This window comes from Colletotrichum higginsianum, chromosome 4 (genome assembly GCF_001672515.1).
Source record: "Colletotrichum higginsianum IMI 349063 chromosome 4, whole genome shotgun sequence".
Classification (NCBI taxonomy): domain Eukaryota; kingdom Fungi; phylum Ascomycota; class Sordariomycetes; order Glomerellales; family Glomerellaceae; genus Colletotrichum; species Colletotrichum higginsianum.
In genome coordinates, this window is record NC_030957.1 from 650,304 (window position 1) to 663,607 (window position 13,304).

The 13,304-nt window shown below is 58.6% G+C and overlaps 5 protein-coding genes across 5 annotated transcripts; 3 read left to right on the forward strand and 2 right to left on the reverse strand.

Moving 5' to 3' along the window:
• Positions 1–580: 580 nt before the first annotated feature.
• CH63R_05533 (uncharacterized protein) lies at positions 581–1,225 on the forward strand (the record flags this gene model as incomplete). Its single annotated transcript, XM_018300508.1, has 1 exon — positions 581–1,225. One exon carries the CDS (start codon positions 581–583, stop codon positions 1,223–1,225), a length of 645 nt encoding a protein of 214 aa, XP_018158358.1.
• A 46-nt stretch (positions 1,226–1,271) lies between these two features.
• CH63R_05534 (uncharacterized protein) lies at positions 1,272–1,792 on the forward strand (the record flags this gene model as incomplete). Its single annotated transcript, XM_018300509.1, is given in 2 exon segments — positions 1,272–1,306; positions 1,312–1,792. Coding segments are annotated over 2 exon segments (516 nt in total).
• A 311-nt stretch (positions 1,793–2,103) lies between these two features.
• CH63R_05535 (C6 transcription factor) lies at positions 2,104–4,314 on the reverse strand (the record flags this gene model as incomplete). The annotated part of the gene is made up of 2 exons (XM_018300510.1): positions 2,104–2,193; positions 2,821–4,314. 2 exons carry the CDS (start codon positions 4,312–4,314, stop codon positions 2,104–2,106), a joined length of 1,584 nt encoding a protein of 527 aa, XP_018158360.1.
• A 1,576-nt stretch (positions 4,315–5,890) lies between these two features.
• On the reverse strand, positions 5,891–8,540 carry CH63R_05536 (Peptidoglycan binding domain-containing protein; the record flags this gene model as incomplete). Its single annotated transcript, XM_018300511.1, has 7 exons — positions 5,891–6,948; positions 7,014–7,227; positions 7,307–7,386; positions 7,451–7,532; positions 7,585–8,112; positions 8,180–8,351; positions 8,425–8,540. 7 exons carry the CDS (start codon positions 8,538–8,540, stop codon positions 5,891–5,893), a joined length of 2,250 nt encoding a protein of 749 aa, XP_018158361.1.
• Positions 8,541–10,796: 2,256 nt separating this feature from the next.
• CH63R_05537 (Major facilitator superfamily transporter) lies at positions 10,797–12,542 on the forward strand (the record flags this gene model as incomplete). Its single annotated transcript, XM_018300512.1, has 3 exons — positions 10,797–10,871; positions 10,953–11,877; positions 12,070–12,542. 3 exons carry the CDS (start codon positions 10,797–10,799, stop codon positions 12,540–12,542), a joined length of 1,473 nt encoding a protein of 490 aa, XP_018158362.1.
• Positions 12,543–13,304: the final 762 nt, after the last annotated feature.

Here is a 13,304-nt window from a genome sequence, read left to right on the forward strand (position 1 = left end):
TCATCCGCCTTCGTTTCCCTCTTCTTCTGTTCCTCCTCATCAACATCACCGCAGACATCAGAATCGCTACCGTCTTTTCCTTTTCCTCTCTCTTTCTCTTTTCCTTGTTTCCTAGGTCAGATTTCCTTGGTCAAGTTTAGGGTCATTCTCTCTCTCTCTCTCTCTTGTCTCTCTTCATCAGTCAACACTCGATATTTCTTGGTTTTCCTCGATTCTCTCTCGGCTCTCAATATCCCCCTTTTCAGATCACGACGAACGATAACGAAGTGAGGCAGAAACAGCACCCCGCCCACTTCAAAAGACTTCCTCTCTCACTCAGAAATCTTCTCTCATTATCGATTAGACGATCCATTATCTTGTCTCGATTCTTTCTCAACTTCAGTCCTCGACCAGTCGCTGAACCAAGCGACGCGCTTCCTCCAAAATTCCCTCCCCAACTCCCTCCCCGACGGCCTGCATCCCCTTCCCGCCCCGGCGATTCCCCGTACGCACGGCGCTCCACTTCCACACCCCGCGCCCGAAGCTCTCGCTCGTCACGCCCGTCTCGCTCGCCCGCGCCGCCCCCCGCCGCTGCTCCAACATGGGTTCCGCTCCCCGCCTCGGCGCCCTCGGGCACACCTTCACCGCCATGCGCGCTATGCAGTTCGCCTCACTCGTCGCCATCATCGGCATGGTCTCCAACTTCATATCCGAGATCAACGCCGCCGACGCCACCTCCCCGCCGGTCCTGGTCGGGACTCTTGTGATTGTGAGCTCTCGCAATCTCCGCATTGTGTCCCTGTTTTTCAATACTAATAATGCACGACCCCAGGCCTGCGTCGCGACCCTCTACATCACCATCACCTACATCCTCTACTACGACAACATGCTGCCCCTCCTCCTGGCCACCGGCGCCGACTCGGCCCTCCTTGTCGCCGTCATCGTCGTCGCCTGCCTCCTCGGCAAGCCCCTCTCGTACCTCGAATGCGCCGCCCTGCCCCGCTCCGGCAGCACCGCCCACTTCATGGCCTCCGTCACGGCCAACATCAACACGGGCTCCGCCGGCGTCCTCAGCTACCTGGTCTGGGTCGGCGCCGACCAGCGCACCTGCTACGCCATCAAGGCCGTCTGGGGCCTTTCCATCGCGCTGTGCGTGCTCTTCGCCTTCAGCGCCATCACCGCCGTCTGCCTGTGGCGCCGCGTCAAGCTCGCCCCAGCCGCCGCCTCAAAGGATATTGAGGGTTGAGGGTGCGCCCGTGGAGGGAGGGCGGCGGCCGCCGGCGGTGCTACTTATGCCTCTTCTTTCCCGCCTCCCCCAACGAGGGAGGTCAGGGGATACTGCTATAGTGGCAGGAAGAGCCTGGGCACCACCGCGGTGCTGGCGAGGGAGAAGCGGTGGGACAGCAGCAGCGGCGACTCCGGGTCGGACTCGGACGACGTCGCTGTCGCTGCCCCGCGGCCCTCCGCCCGCGCCGGCGCAAGACCGTGGTTTCCGCCCCCTCCCACCACGGCGCAGGTGCAGCACAAGCGTGTGCGGGTCGTCGAGCAGCGGATACCAGTGCACCCGCTGCCGGTGTTGCCCGAGGTGGTCGTCGCATCCCCGGCGGGGCCTGCGTCTCCGGGCGGCGACCATCAAACAACCACAACGCCGACGACGCCGGCGAGCGACGACCGGCTCACCGGCAGACCCCTCGCGCGAGGCAAGTCGAAACGGAGGACGATTATGGAGTTTATCGACGGGTGGTGGGATCTCGGGCTGCTGGAGCAGCAGAGGCAGACGATGCTCGCCCGCGCCGCTTCCCGGAAGAAGTGACCGAGCGGCGTTTATGTGTGCTGGGTGTGCGTTGTCTGGGTTTTTATCTTGGATCTCGTCTTGGCATCTGCTGGTAATTAGAAATTGTCGACCGGGGGTAATGTCTACTGGATAGATCTTTTTTTTTTCTTTTTTCCCCCTTTTGTCCCGGGTGATTTCCTGTTGGCGTTCTTTTTCTCCTCATTTTCTTGGTAGTTGGACCATTGATGATACAAACGCAAAAAAAGTAACCGGCGAGATTCGGGTGTTCTATTCCCATCGTGACCTGACATCCAATAACGACCAACCCTAGGTAGACTTCGATAACAACCTCAGGTCAGAAGCACGGCGTGCCCCATAATCTTGAAGCAGGCGGCCAGGTCCCAGCTCTCGTCGATGGAGTCCCGGCGCGCCCAGACGTTCTCCATCACGCCGAGGGCGGCTTTGATGGACCCGAAAACCTCGAGGGCGCCCATGCGGCTGACCATGTCGCGGAACATTTGTTCCTGGCACGGGTCGGCCAGGCAGCCGATGACGCAGAAGGGCCAGACGGCGGTGCGCAGACACACGGGGCTCGGCAGCGAGTCGAGCAGGTCCAGCGTCGCCTGCACGCTCGTCGCCGTCTCCGGGCACGAGGGCTGCCAGCCGGACACGACGGTCGAGAGGTACGTCAGCGCGGCGTGGGCCCAGATCTTGGTGTGCACGCGCGAGGCGTCGGCCGAGTCGCGTGTCTGCTGGCTGCGGTAGAGCGTCAGCGGGTCGGGGGGCAGGCGCGTGGTGTCGGCGTGCGTCGGGTGCGGCGGGGGCATGTCGGACAGGCTGCAGGCGGCGGCGCGGCAGGCGAGCTCCTCGGGACTGCCGGCGGCGGCGGCGACGGCGCCACCCAAGAGGCGAGGGCACTGGTTGTCCACGCAGGCGATGCCCTCACGCAGGGCGATCTCGAGCAGGGCGGCGCGCGAGACGAGGTTGGTCATGGAGAGGGAGCCGGCGCGGCGGTTCTCCTTCTTCCAGGCGTCGAGGGCGGCGATCTCGCCGATGATCTGGAGAACCCAGCTCTGGCAGCCAAAGTACTCCTCGAGGCGCAGGCGCGGCTCGAGCTCGTGGCACGCTTCGCGGCGCGGGGCTAGGAGGTGGTGGTGGTAGGGCTGCAGGGCGGGGGCGCGCTCGAGGGCGGTGGCGGAGATGATGTCAAAGTAGAGGAGCGAGGCAGTGAAGAAGCGCAGGGCGGCCTGGTCGGAGCTCCAGGGCTTGTGGGAGCCCGGGGGGAAGTGGACGTCGGCGAGTAAGGGGATGGCCATGTGCTGCATGGTGGGGTCCCAGAGGTCGGGCCGTGGCAGGATCTGCTGGAAGACGACGGTGGCGGCGTCGAGGTGCATGTGCCAGTGGTCGTTGGTGGCAAGGGTGACGTCGAAGATGAGCAGCTGGACGATGCTCTCGAGGACGCGGCAGCCCTGGCGGAGCTGGTCCTCGACGCCGCCCTCGTTGATGCGGGCCATGTCGGCGCGGAGCTCGCGCAGGGCGAGGTCGAGCTGGTGCTGCAGGCTGGAGACGGACTTCATGCGGCAGGGGGCGTGCTCGACCTGGGCGCCGGTGAGGACGACGCCGAAGAAGTGGGACGAGAGGCTGAGGGCGGTGTGGTAGAGGGCCTTGTTGTGGTTGAGGACGTTGAGGAGCCAGCCGCGGCCGCCCTCGAGCAGGGCGGGCTTGTAGAAGGGGAAGAGGAAGGGGAAGACGTAGTCGAGGTAGATCATGATGAAGCTGAGGTTGGAGTCGTCGGCGAAGGGGGGCACCGACGCCGTCTGATCGGCGGTGACGGGGACGGAGGGGTGGGACGCCGGGAGGGGAGTCGGGGCCGGAGCCGGGGCCGAGGCCGGGGTGTGGGCGACGGCCGGAGGACTGCTGGTGGATGAGCTCGGGTGAGCGGACCATTCCGGCGTGGGCTGGCGCATCATCTGGTTGGGCGGCGAGGCGCTGCCGCCGGGCACGGCCATGTCGTGGATTGACGACTTGATGGAGCTCATCTGATAGAGCGGGCTCGACGAGTCGCCCGGCGTGTCGTTGACGGTCGACGGGCTGTTGGAATCGGTGGCCTTGGAGGAACCGCCATCGATGCTTAGGGCGGGAACGGGGGGGATGTCGTGGTGGTGATGTTGATGCGCGTGGTGGTTGTGGTCGTCGTCGCCGGGGGTGTGGCCGGCGCTGGGATCGACGTCGAGGCTCTGCAGGTACTTGCGCTCGCGGCGGTTGTTGGCCTGGATCTTGACCTGCTTCTTTAGGTTGTCGGCCATCTCCTTCTGGCGTTCGGCGCCGTCCATCCAGTCGGGCTTGACGTCGCTGTAGTAGCAGGTGATCTCGAGCTGGGCGCAGCCGTCGCAAACGGGGCGGGCCTCGTCGCACTTCTTGCGGCGCAGGCGGCAGGTCCAGCAGCCCTCGGAGCTACGGATCTTGGCCGAGGACGACGAGGACGACATGCTGTTCTTGAAGCGCGTCCGGAGCCCCGAGAGGGACGACATGTGCGTCATGTCCCTGTTGCGGGAGAACATGGTGGTGGTGGATGTCGGTGTGAGGGTTCGGCGCACACGGCGTTGGCGAGGCTCAGGTGGGAGATGTCATCCAGAGGGAACCGTTGGAGGCGGGACCGGGCGTGTAGCGCCGGATCAAGGTCTGTTGAGTGCGACTGGGAAGTGGTCGATGAGATGGACCGCAAGTGGGTGAGTTGTCGCCGTGTGTCGTCGGTGTGTCGTCTGTGTCTGCGCGTCTAGTGAGAACAGGGAGTGAGTGAGTGAGGTGAGTGAGTGAGTGAGTGAGTATGCGCGATAGGGGACCAACCGGATTTGTAATCCACTAAAAAGTGGTACCGGGTGAAATCCATTCGTCTTTGTGGGGCATTGGCGAAAGGGAAAAAAAGCCTGAGGTGACAGGGAGGGCGTTTGGGACGAGGGATCTTGTGGGTCAACGAGACGCTCATTGGCCGGAAATTCCGCGGCGACAGAGACCCGCTTTTCAAAGGCTACACCAGTTGGAGTCTTCATCCAATGATCGTCTTCCATGTTCTCCACCCTTCTTACTCGCGATAAACCAGGGAGATGACGGACGATGCGATGCAGGGCAATTTGAGAATATGAGCTGCGACACGGGAGCGCGAACATCAATCACAGGGGGCCACGCAATTCTATTCCACTCTAGGTAGGTAGGTAGGTAGGTATCTGTAATAGAGTCTAGACTCTTGTCACTTCACTTCTTACTGGCCTACTCGTATTTGTGCATAATTCTAAATAGCAGCTACCTACTCTGCACACCGCTCCAAGTACTAACACTTGGGTACCTACCTATGTATACATTGGCCACAGCCGTCCGTGACTTTTGAACTGACTCCCCTTCCGCCTACATTTTGATTTCAACTCTTTGTATGACATTCATCACGCGCCATCCCACAAATGCCTGAAGCCAGCTGCAATCACCTGGAGGATTCGAAAGCTCGACACAGCATTAACATCAGACCATTTCCACTCTAATCCACTTTCCAACACTCAGCCGGGGCTTGGCACATCGGTACTCCAAGCGACTCTCGTCTATTAGCTTACCGTATGAGTTCAGGGTTCAACGTTGAAATTGCCTACGACACATGGACGACGCGGACACACGTGGCTGTGAAAAGGTGAGACATCTGCCTCGTCAAAAGCGTTTCCCCTGAAAGTCACTACTTTCTTGCAAGAACTCTGCGTCTTGGGGCCCAGCGTCTCCTCCAACTCCGTTGCGAATATATATATAAATATATATTATTCATTCATTGTCCTGTTGCTTAATAGTAACAATAAGGTAAGAAAATATCGGTTGGTCGAATTGTGAGCATGCGGTTTGTTTGCCGCTCCTTTACACGGGTGCATCATGTCCGTGTAGCTTCTCCCAGCCCTTACAATCTGAGCCGCAGGAGTCTTCTTTCCAGTCTTGATACGGAGATTGTAATCGGTTGTGAAAACATTCGCTAATATGCGGCTCTAACCGCCTATCAGGCTGGACATTCTTCCAAATAAATCAAGATTTGTAGACTATCCCATCAAGCCGTTGCGCTTACAAAAGAAATCACAAAAGAGAGCCCCCTCCCCCCCACAAGAACAATCAGTGCGTGCCGTCGTTCTGCCAATGGTAATGGACAGGCACATGGCCCTCGGTAGCCTCGTGCTGGTGGTGCCCATTTGACATGTCGAGGTACGCCTTGACGTCCCCAGAGACACCGGCAGCAGCGGGGCCCGACTCCAGGCCCCTTTGCCAGGAAACAAAGTCGTGATACCCGTGCTGCAGAGGGTACCCGACGGGGAACACCTTCGCCGGAGCCGCGCCGAAGACGACGCCTAGCGAGGCCTTGACGATCCACTGGGCCATGCCGAGCGAGCGTACCACTTTCTCGGTCGCCAGGTCCCGGAGACGGTCGCCGGCTGTTTTCTGCATCGTCTTCTCGCGGTCGCACTCGTCCTGCAGCTTGACGAGCTTGTCGTTGACGTCGATGAACATGCGCTCCCAGACGCCGATCTGCTCCTCGCCCAGGGGCCGGATCCCGGGCAGCTCCGATTGTCTCCAGGTCCAGGTGTTCTTCGGGACGTTCAGCTTCGCGAGCTCCGACTCCGAGGGATGCTCGGTTCGTACGAGCGTCCCGTCCGGCGCGCGGGACCTGTCCTTCGCGTACTGCTCGTGGACCGCAGTGACGGACCCCGCGACGGTCTTGTACTCATCCACGACGCCCGCGTCCCGCCCCTGCCGGATCTGCTCCTTCGTGGGCGGCATTTTCTGGTAGCTGAGCTGCCAGCCGCGCCCGGTCAGGGCTTCACACGACCACTCGGCGCTGTCGTCCAGCCCCAGGCCGTGGTACAGGTATCGGACCCTGACGGAGGGGTGCACCAGCTCCTCGGTGTTGGTGAGGAACGCGTCGTCCCTTCTGTTCCGGGACAGACCCGGCCTCCTTACGGAGCTCTCGGGCTGGTGTCCGCGGTATGCGCGGTAAGGCAGCGTGAGCGCGCTCCACGCCTGGTCTGGGAGGGTCGTGTACAAACTATCCGGGCTGCTGATCTTACCAAGGCCCCATGGACGTATCTCGTCCCCGTGGGAAATGGTGCTGAATATGCGCTTCATCTCGCACTTGCTGAACTCCACACCGACGGACGTCAGTTGGTCCGCCATCCCTGCAAGATTACACTCAATGTCAGTTTCTCGCTGAGAATCCGAAAGTCTGAGAGGGCTGACTGACATGCAAGCGCAATCTTGGAAATCTGCTGCGAGTTCGAGCCTCCTCCGACGTTGCTATGACACCCGGGGAACCACACCTGGCGGAGCTTTGTGTTGGTGTTGCTATCTTTGCGACTCCAGAGCGTGGGACCGAAGGGCGTTCTCCATTCATCCAAGGCCAGGCCGTGGAACGCGTGGTCGATGTTGGGGTGAATGTTGGTGCCCACAAAGCGCAGCTAAGAAACGTTGTCATTAGAACCTCCCCAACTTGTGACGTCTTCACCAGGCAAACAGTCCAGAGGACCAGGTCTTTACCTCGTCAGTACTGCGTCTGCCCTTCCCCAATGACCACGGCATCTTGGGAATACCCAAACTTCCCACAGTGTCCCAGATACCTAATCCCAATCTTCTCATCAGTTCCTGTGGCGTGTGAAACCCAGCCGTAGGGGGCATACTCACCAACGGCTTTAACTCTACCCTCGACGGCCTCGAACTCCTCAGAGTCACCGACTTGCTGTCGACGAGTCAAGCACATTTGGTACTATTCAGTCAGTACCGAACGCCGCGTAGGAATGTGAGGGAGGGCCACCCACCCTGCCGAGCTGTTTGCGGTAGGCCTTGGCCATCTTGCGAAATTTCATGACCCCGTTCTTCTTCTGAGCCGTCAATTTAACGAACAACTCCCGCTTCTCCTCCTCGAGCTTCTTCTCAAGGTTGCAGTGAGTCAAGGCCCTGTCGCGCTCCTCCAGAGTTCTGGTAAGCTGATGTTCGAGATGCCACAGCTCGTCTTCGGGGATGTCCTTCTCGTTCTTCTTCTTTTGGATCTCCAAAATCTTGTCGAGATATTCCTTTTCGACCCGCAATTTGAGCTGGTCGACGTTGAACCCCAAGAGATGTTTCTTCTTGTCGTAACACTTTGCGTCCGTCCATTTGTTGAAGGACTGGTAGTCTTTGTAGATTAGGCCGAGGTAGCTGAGGCCGGTCCGGTTGAGGAACCCGAGGGAGCAGACCATGGACGCGATCGACCTGGCCGTGAACGCTCCGCGCGAGAACCCGACGATGATGATCTCGTCTCCTGGGTTGTAGTTGTCGCAGATAAAGCGATAACAGTCTACGATATCCTGGGTTGAAACATGTCTTTAGCCCCAGGGGTACCGGCGGGATCGAGCTCCTGTGGAGGACACATACCTGCTTTACTCCCAGACCTAATAAGCCTCCCATGAAGCTGGCGACCGACCACTCTTCTGTACCGGGGCCGCGGTGGTAGTAGACAACCTGGGCCATGCCGGTGCAGCACTTGTGTGCAACTGCGGCAGAGAGACGACTGACGTTGGTAGGCACCGAGTCTGCGTCATGGTTTCTGGGAGAACAGTACCGTCAGAATGTCGCGTTTTCGCGCGCAAATAGAATATTCCATGGGGGAGGTGGCATACGAGTTGTTCCATGTCCCGTCACAGCAGATGACCAGCCTCTTCCTATTGGCAAAGTTGCCATCTTGTGGGGCCGTAGCATGAGCGCAATTGACGTAGTTGGGGGTTTCGGACGACATCTTCAATGACAAGATGTAAGTAAACTGAGGAGAGTGACAATTGGCTGAGAATGTTTGTGTGTGACGCGCACCTCGCTGTGCTTCAGTCACTCGTTTCGTGAATCATGGGATTCATGGACTTTATATCGAACACTTTTACCACACCAGTCCGAGAACATAGCAAATCTAGCAACGGGAAGCTTTCGAATGGCACGTGAAGGAGGTAGAACGGATGGGAAATCGACTCACTTCCATTCTCCCAACTCCGGGAACGGCAAGCAAGTGAAACATTGCAGTCGGCCGGGTCGTGGGTTGAAGACATTCAGGTACACATGGTCCTGCGAGCAGGACTTTCGGGGCTAAGTGCAACTGGCCGATCGTTTTATGACCTATGAAATGCCTGCGATGGAAATGCTGTCCTGGACCGCTCTTCTAGTCGTTTGCGATGAGGAAGATTGGTAGACATTGCCAAGCCGGACTAGGATTAGCGTATGAGGTTCAGCCCGTTGGTTTGAAGCCAAAAGTTCCACGTTGTCTTGGCTTGGGCGAGGCACGACATGCGTTTGACAGGTAAATAATGCAAAGAAGTTGCTTTGGTTCCATCTGTCCCTTCTTTGGTCTGTGCCATCTCCAGACTTTTCAGGGTCTGAAAGGGCGCGGGGGGCTTCGGGAAACAAAAGTAGGTTTGAAGAATTGCCATAGATGAGCAGAAACAGCCATGAGAGCTGTCGGAGCGAGACCTCGTATCTCCTGATAAAGAAACCGGTACTTGACCGTGAAGTACGAGTTGGAAGCTTGTCACTCGAAAGTCGAATATTCAAGAGAATGCTCGACTGAAACTCAAGAAATTGTGTATTAACAGTTGATGAAGATTCCCAAACCATACATGTCTTGGCCAAGGTGCGGCTGACAAGCCATCGTTCCCGGGGCCGGTGCCTCGGTACGGACCGGGGCTGCCGTGTCCCTCTGCCATCACCGAGTCTATACACCAAGTGGCCAGTCGTTCAGCCAGCCAATGCCAAATCTATCAAGATTTTGCTCTCGAACAAGGAGGGAAAACCAGTCGTAGGGTTCAGCTTCAAAGCCATGTAGCAGGCCACGAGACATGCTGAGAACGTCCACGACACTAGACCTGTTGGGTTAGGATTTTACGGGACGTTTTACGAGTGTAGAAACAAACAAACACGTAGTAGAGACACGAGAAGTGCCGATCACAGTCGCAACATGATGACTTCAGGGGCACCGTCAAGCCACGATATGTTCTAGGATAAAAGCTCGATAGGTACATAGCCTGGGTCGCATTTTGGGGCAGATGATCTTTACCAGAACCCAACCGTCGTTAATGATGATGTTGGAGGTCACTCGAATCCGAGCCTCTTGCGGAGGTACTCCTGTCGAAATATCGAATCCTTCAGTCTCTAGAACACAAAAGGTAGCTGATTCGACCCGACATCTACAGGTTGAACTGGGAAGCAGCACATTGCATTTGGGGAACACTTTTCCTGGATCATTGAGCCCCTTGGTTGGAGACAATCTTCCGGGACCCGTGCTGTTGCGGAACATGAAAACACCCTTGTCGTGAGGATCTGCAGGTCGGTGAGAATTGCGCATCGTGGCTAACAGCGAACGGCAAACTGAGTGGAGACAAGATTGAAGTTAGAAGCGAACAATAGTACTCACCCGCTGCTTTATACCCGTGACACCGTGGTCGGTTCTATTTTTCCACGCCATAACCGCTTGGAGGCAATATCTAACGCGAATCCTCCGGCGCCGGTGACCGCCGCCTCGGCAATACCCTGCCGAACCTGCATGCTGACTGCATCAAAGGAGACGATCCTGGCCATCTAGGGACCAACCGTACACTTGCGATTCGCGAAACGGCCACTGTGCGGTCCACCGCACCAGAGAAAAAAGCAACGTTGGACGGGCTCGGGAGGTTGGAGTGTGAGGAGAAGAAGCTTTCGACTGCGGGGCTGCCGCCGGGCATGCATCGGGGGTTCTCTCCCCCTCGGCGGCTGTTAAAAAAGGCGAGAAGGCCGCCGCTTCGTCCTCGCGAGAACGGGCAGAGAAAGTGTCCTGGAGCAAATTCAAAACGGAAATCCCTGTGGCGTTCGAGCAAGGCGGCGTTTGCGTTTTCCTGTGACACCAGAAGCGAAAGTTAATCATCAGCTGGTTCTCTCTCTTACTCAAGACGCCGTTCGATATCTTTCAACTCTCAACGAGAAGACGACAGCACGGGGGGTTATCGCCAGTGTGTTGCGAGAAAACTTCGTCGGGATGACCTCTACGTTCGATGTCAAGGGCTCACTCGCCCCGGGCCGCGATGATGTCGAGTCGCCCGCAGTGAAGGAGGTCAGTTGGTTCCCCGATAATAAAGAAAAGCAAAAATAAACAACAACAACACACGAACCCGAATCTGACCGCACATACCAGGACCTCTCCCACTCATCACCCCTCCCAACCGACGCCGAGGAGGAAAAGGCCCTCCTCTGGAAGCAGGACAGGCGCATCATCCCGCTGTCGGCGGGCATCTACTTCCTCTGCTTCCTCGACCGCTCCAACATCGGCAACGCCAAGATCCTCAACTCGTCGTCGGGCCACGACATGCAGACCGAGACGGGCATGTCGAATCGCGACTTCACCATCGCCCTCATGATCTTCCTCATCGCCTACGCCCTCTTCGAGGTGCCCTCCAACATCCTGCTCAAGAAGCTCCGCCCCTCGCGCTGGCTCGCCTTCCTCATGTTCTCGTGGGGCGCCGTCACCATCGGCCTCGGCGGCGCCAACGACTTCGCGACCGTCACGGGCGTGCGCTTCCTCCTGGGCGTCTTCGAGGCCGGGCTGTTCCCCGGCCTCGTGTACTACCTCACCTTCTGGTACCGGCACGACGAGCGGAGCGTCCGGGTCGCCATGATCCTGGCGAGCGCGACGCTGGCGGGGGCTTTCGGCGGCGCCATCGCCTACGGCATCGGGCACATGAACCAGGTGCACGGCATGTCCGGGTGGCGCTGGCTGTTCATCATCGAAGGCATCCCGTCGTGCCTGTCGGCCTTGTTCGTGTGGTTCTTCCTGCCGGACTACCCGGAGAGCGCCGGGTGGCTGACGGAGCGGGAGAAGGACCTCGCGGCGCGGCGGCTGTACAGCGAGGGCAGCAAGAGCAGCCACAAGAGCATGTCGTGGGAGGAGGCCAAGGCGACGCTGACGGACTGGAGGCTGTACGGGCACTATCTCGTGTACTTTGCCATGTCGACGCCCTTCTCTTCGCTGTCGCTCTTCACGCCGTCCATCACGTCGGGGCTGGGCTTCGTGGATCTGCAGGCGCAGCTCATGACAGTCCCTCCGTACGCAGCTGCATATGGTAAGTCGGGGATTCACCCGTGCCTAGAAAACTGTCCTCCCTCACTTTCAATCTCACTCTCACTACCGTTTTCTCTCACTTGAATTCTCACTCACTCACGTTTTCACTCTCACTCTCACCTTAAATTTCACCTTTACTCTCACTCTCACCCCCTCTCCCCATTCTTGCCACCTCATTGCTGACTTCCTCCAGTCGTGCAGATCATCGTCGCCTGGTCGGCAGACCGCTTCAACGCGCGCGGCGCCCACTCGGCGGCCCTCGCGCTCGTCGGCGGCATCGGCTTCGCCGTGTCGGCCGTGCTGCCCCCGGACGCCTACAACGCGCGGTACGGGTGCCTCATCGTCGGGGCGTCGGGCGCTTTCGCGTGCATCCCGCCGCTGCTCGGGTGGCTGACGTCCAACATCTTCAGCACGGCGGCGACGGGGCTCGCGATCGCGCTCAACGTCAGTATCGGCGCCGGGCTCGGGCAGATCCCGGGCGTCTGGATCTACAAGGCCGAGGAGAAGGCAAGGGGCTACCCGACGGGCCACTGGGCCAACGCGGCGCTGCTGTTCGTCGTCGTTGTCGGGTGTGCCGGCCTGAGGGTGTATTACGGGGTGAAGAACCGTCAGATCCTGAGACGAGCGGAGGAGGATGGAACGGTAGCGAGGTTGTACAAGTTGTGAGATGGACCTTGTTGTCTAGGCGACGGGCATTCCACCGGCCTCCTCCGTGAAAGAAGTTTCCCCTAGCATTAATTACTCATGCACAGTAGAGTGACCACTCTGTCTGTCTAGGAAGGACTTTGCCGTGCTCACTGCAGCGGACAAATACAGCATCCATTCATCTCATGCAACGCTTGGCCGATAATGACAGTAACTGGTCCATCTGGTGGAATGTGCCAACCCCAACGTAGCCGCAAGCCGTCGGGTCTTGATGTCGTAGAGCCTCCGCAACCAGTATCCCCGCAACGAAGCGGGTTCACGATGGTACGGCGTTGTGGCAGAGTGGTCTAATGCGCAAGACTAGAAATCTTGTTCCTTCGGGAGCGTCTGTTCGAATCAGGCCAACGTCGTTTCACAAACCTTTTGCACTCGCCTTGCAATTCACAGCATACGTGTGGTGTTGGGGACTTGGAATGGGCAGCGGGTGGCACGCGATAGATAATGCAACATGGCAGCCGCCTTCGGAGGGAGCTGTCCGTGACGGGATTAGTTCTTTTGCATTGGGGCATGTTGCACCCAACACACAGCAAAAGACTTTCCCCAAAACACGCTTCTGCGTGTGTGTGTGTGTGTTCCCCCAGCCGTTAGGGGCGGCCCTTGAACGAATTGGCGCCGAAGCCAAGACAAATCCCTGCCAGAGGCTTTTCTCAATCAGTCGTCCGGGGTCATGCTTGACAAGGGGTAGCCCCAAAGCATTAGGGATGGTCAAGGCCAACGCGCCCG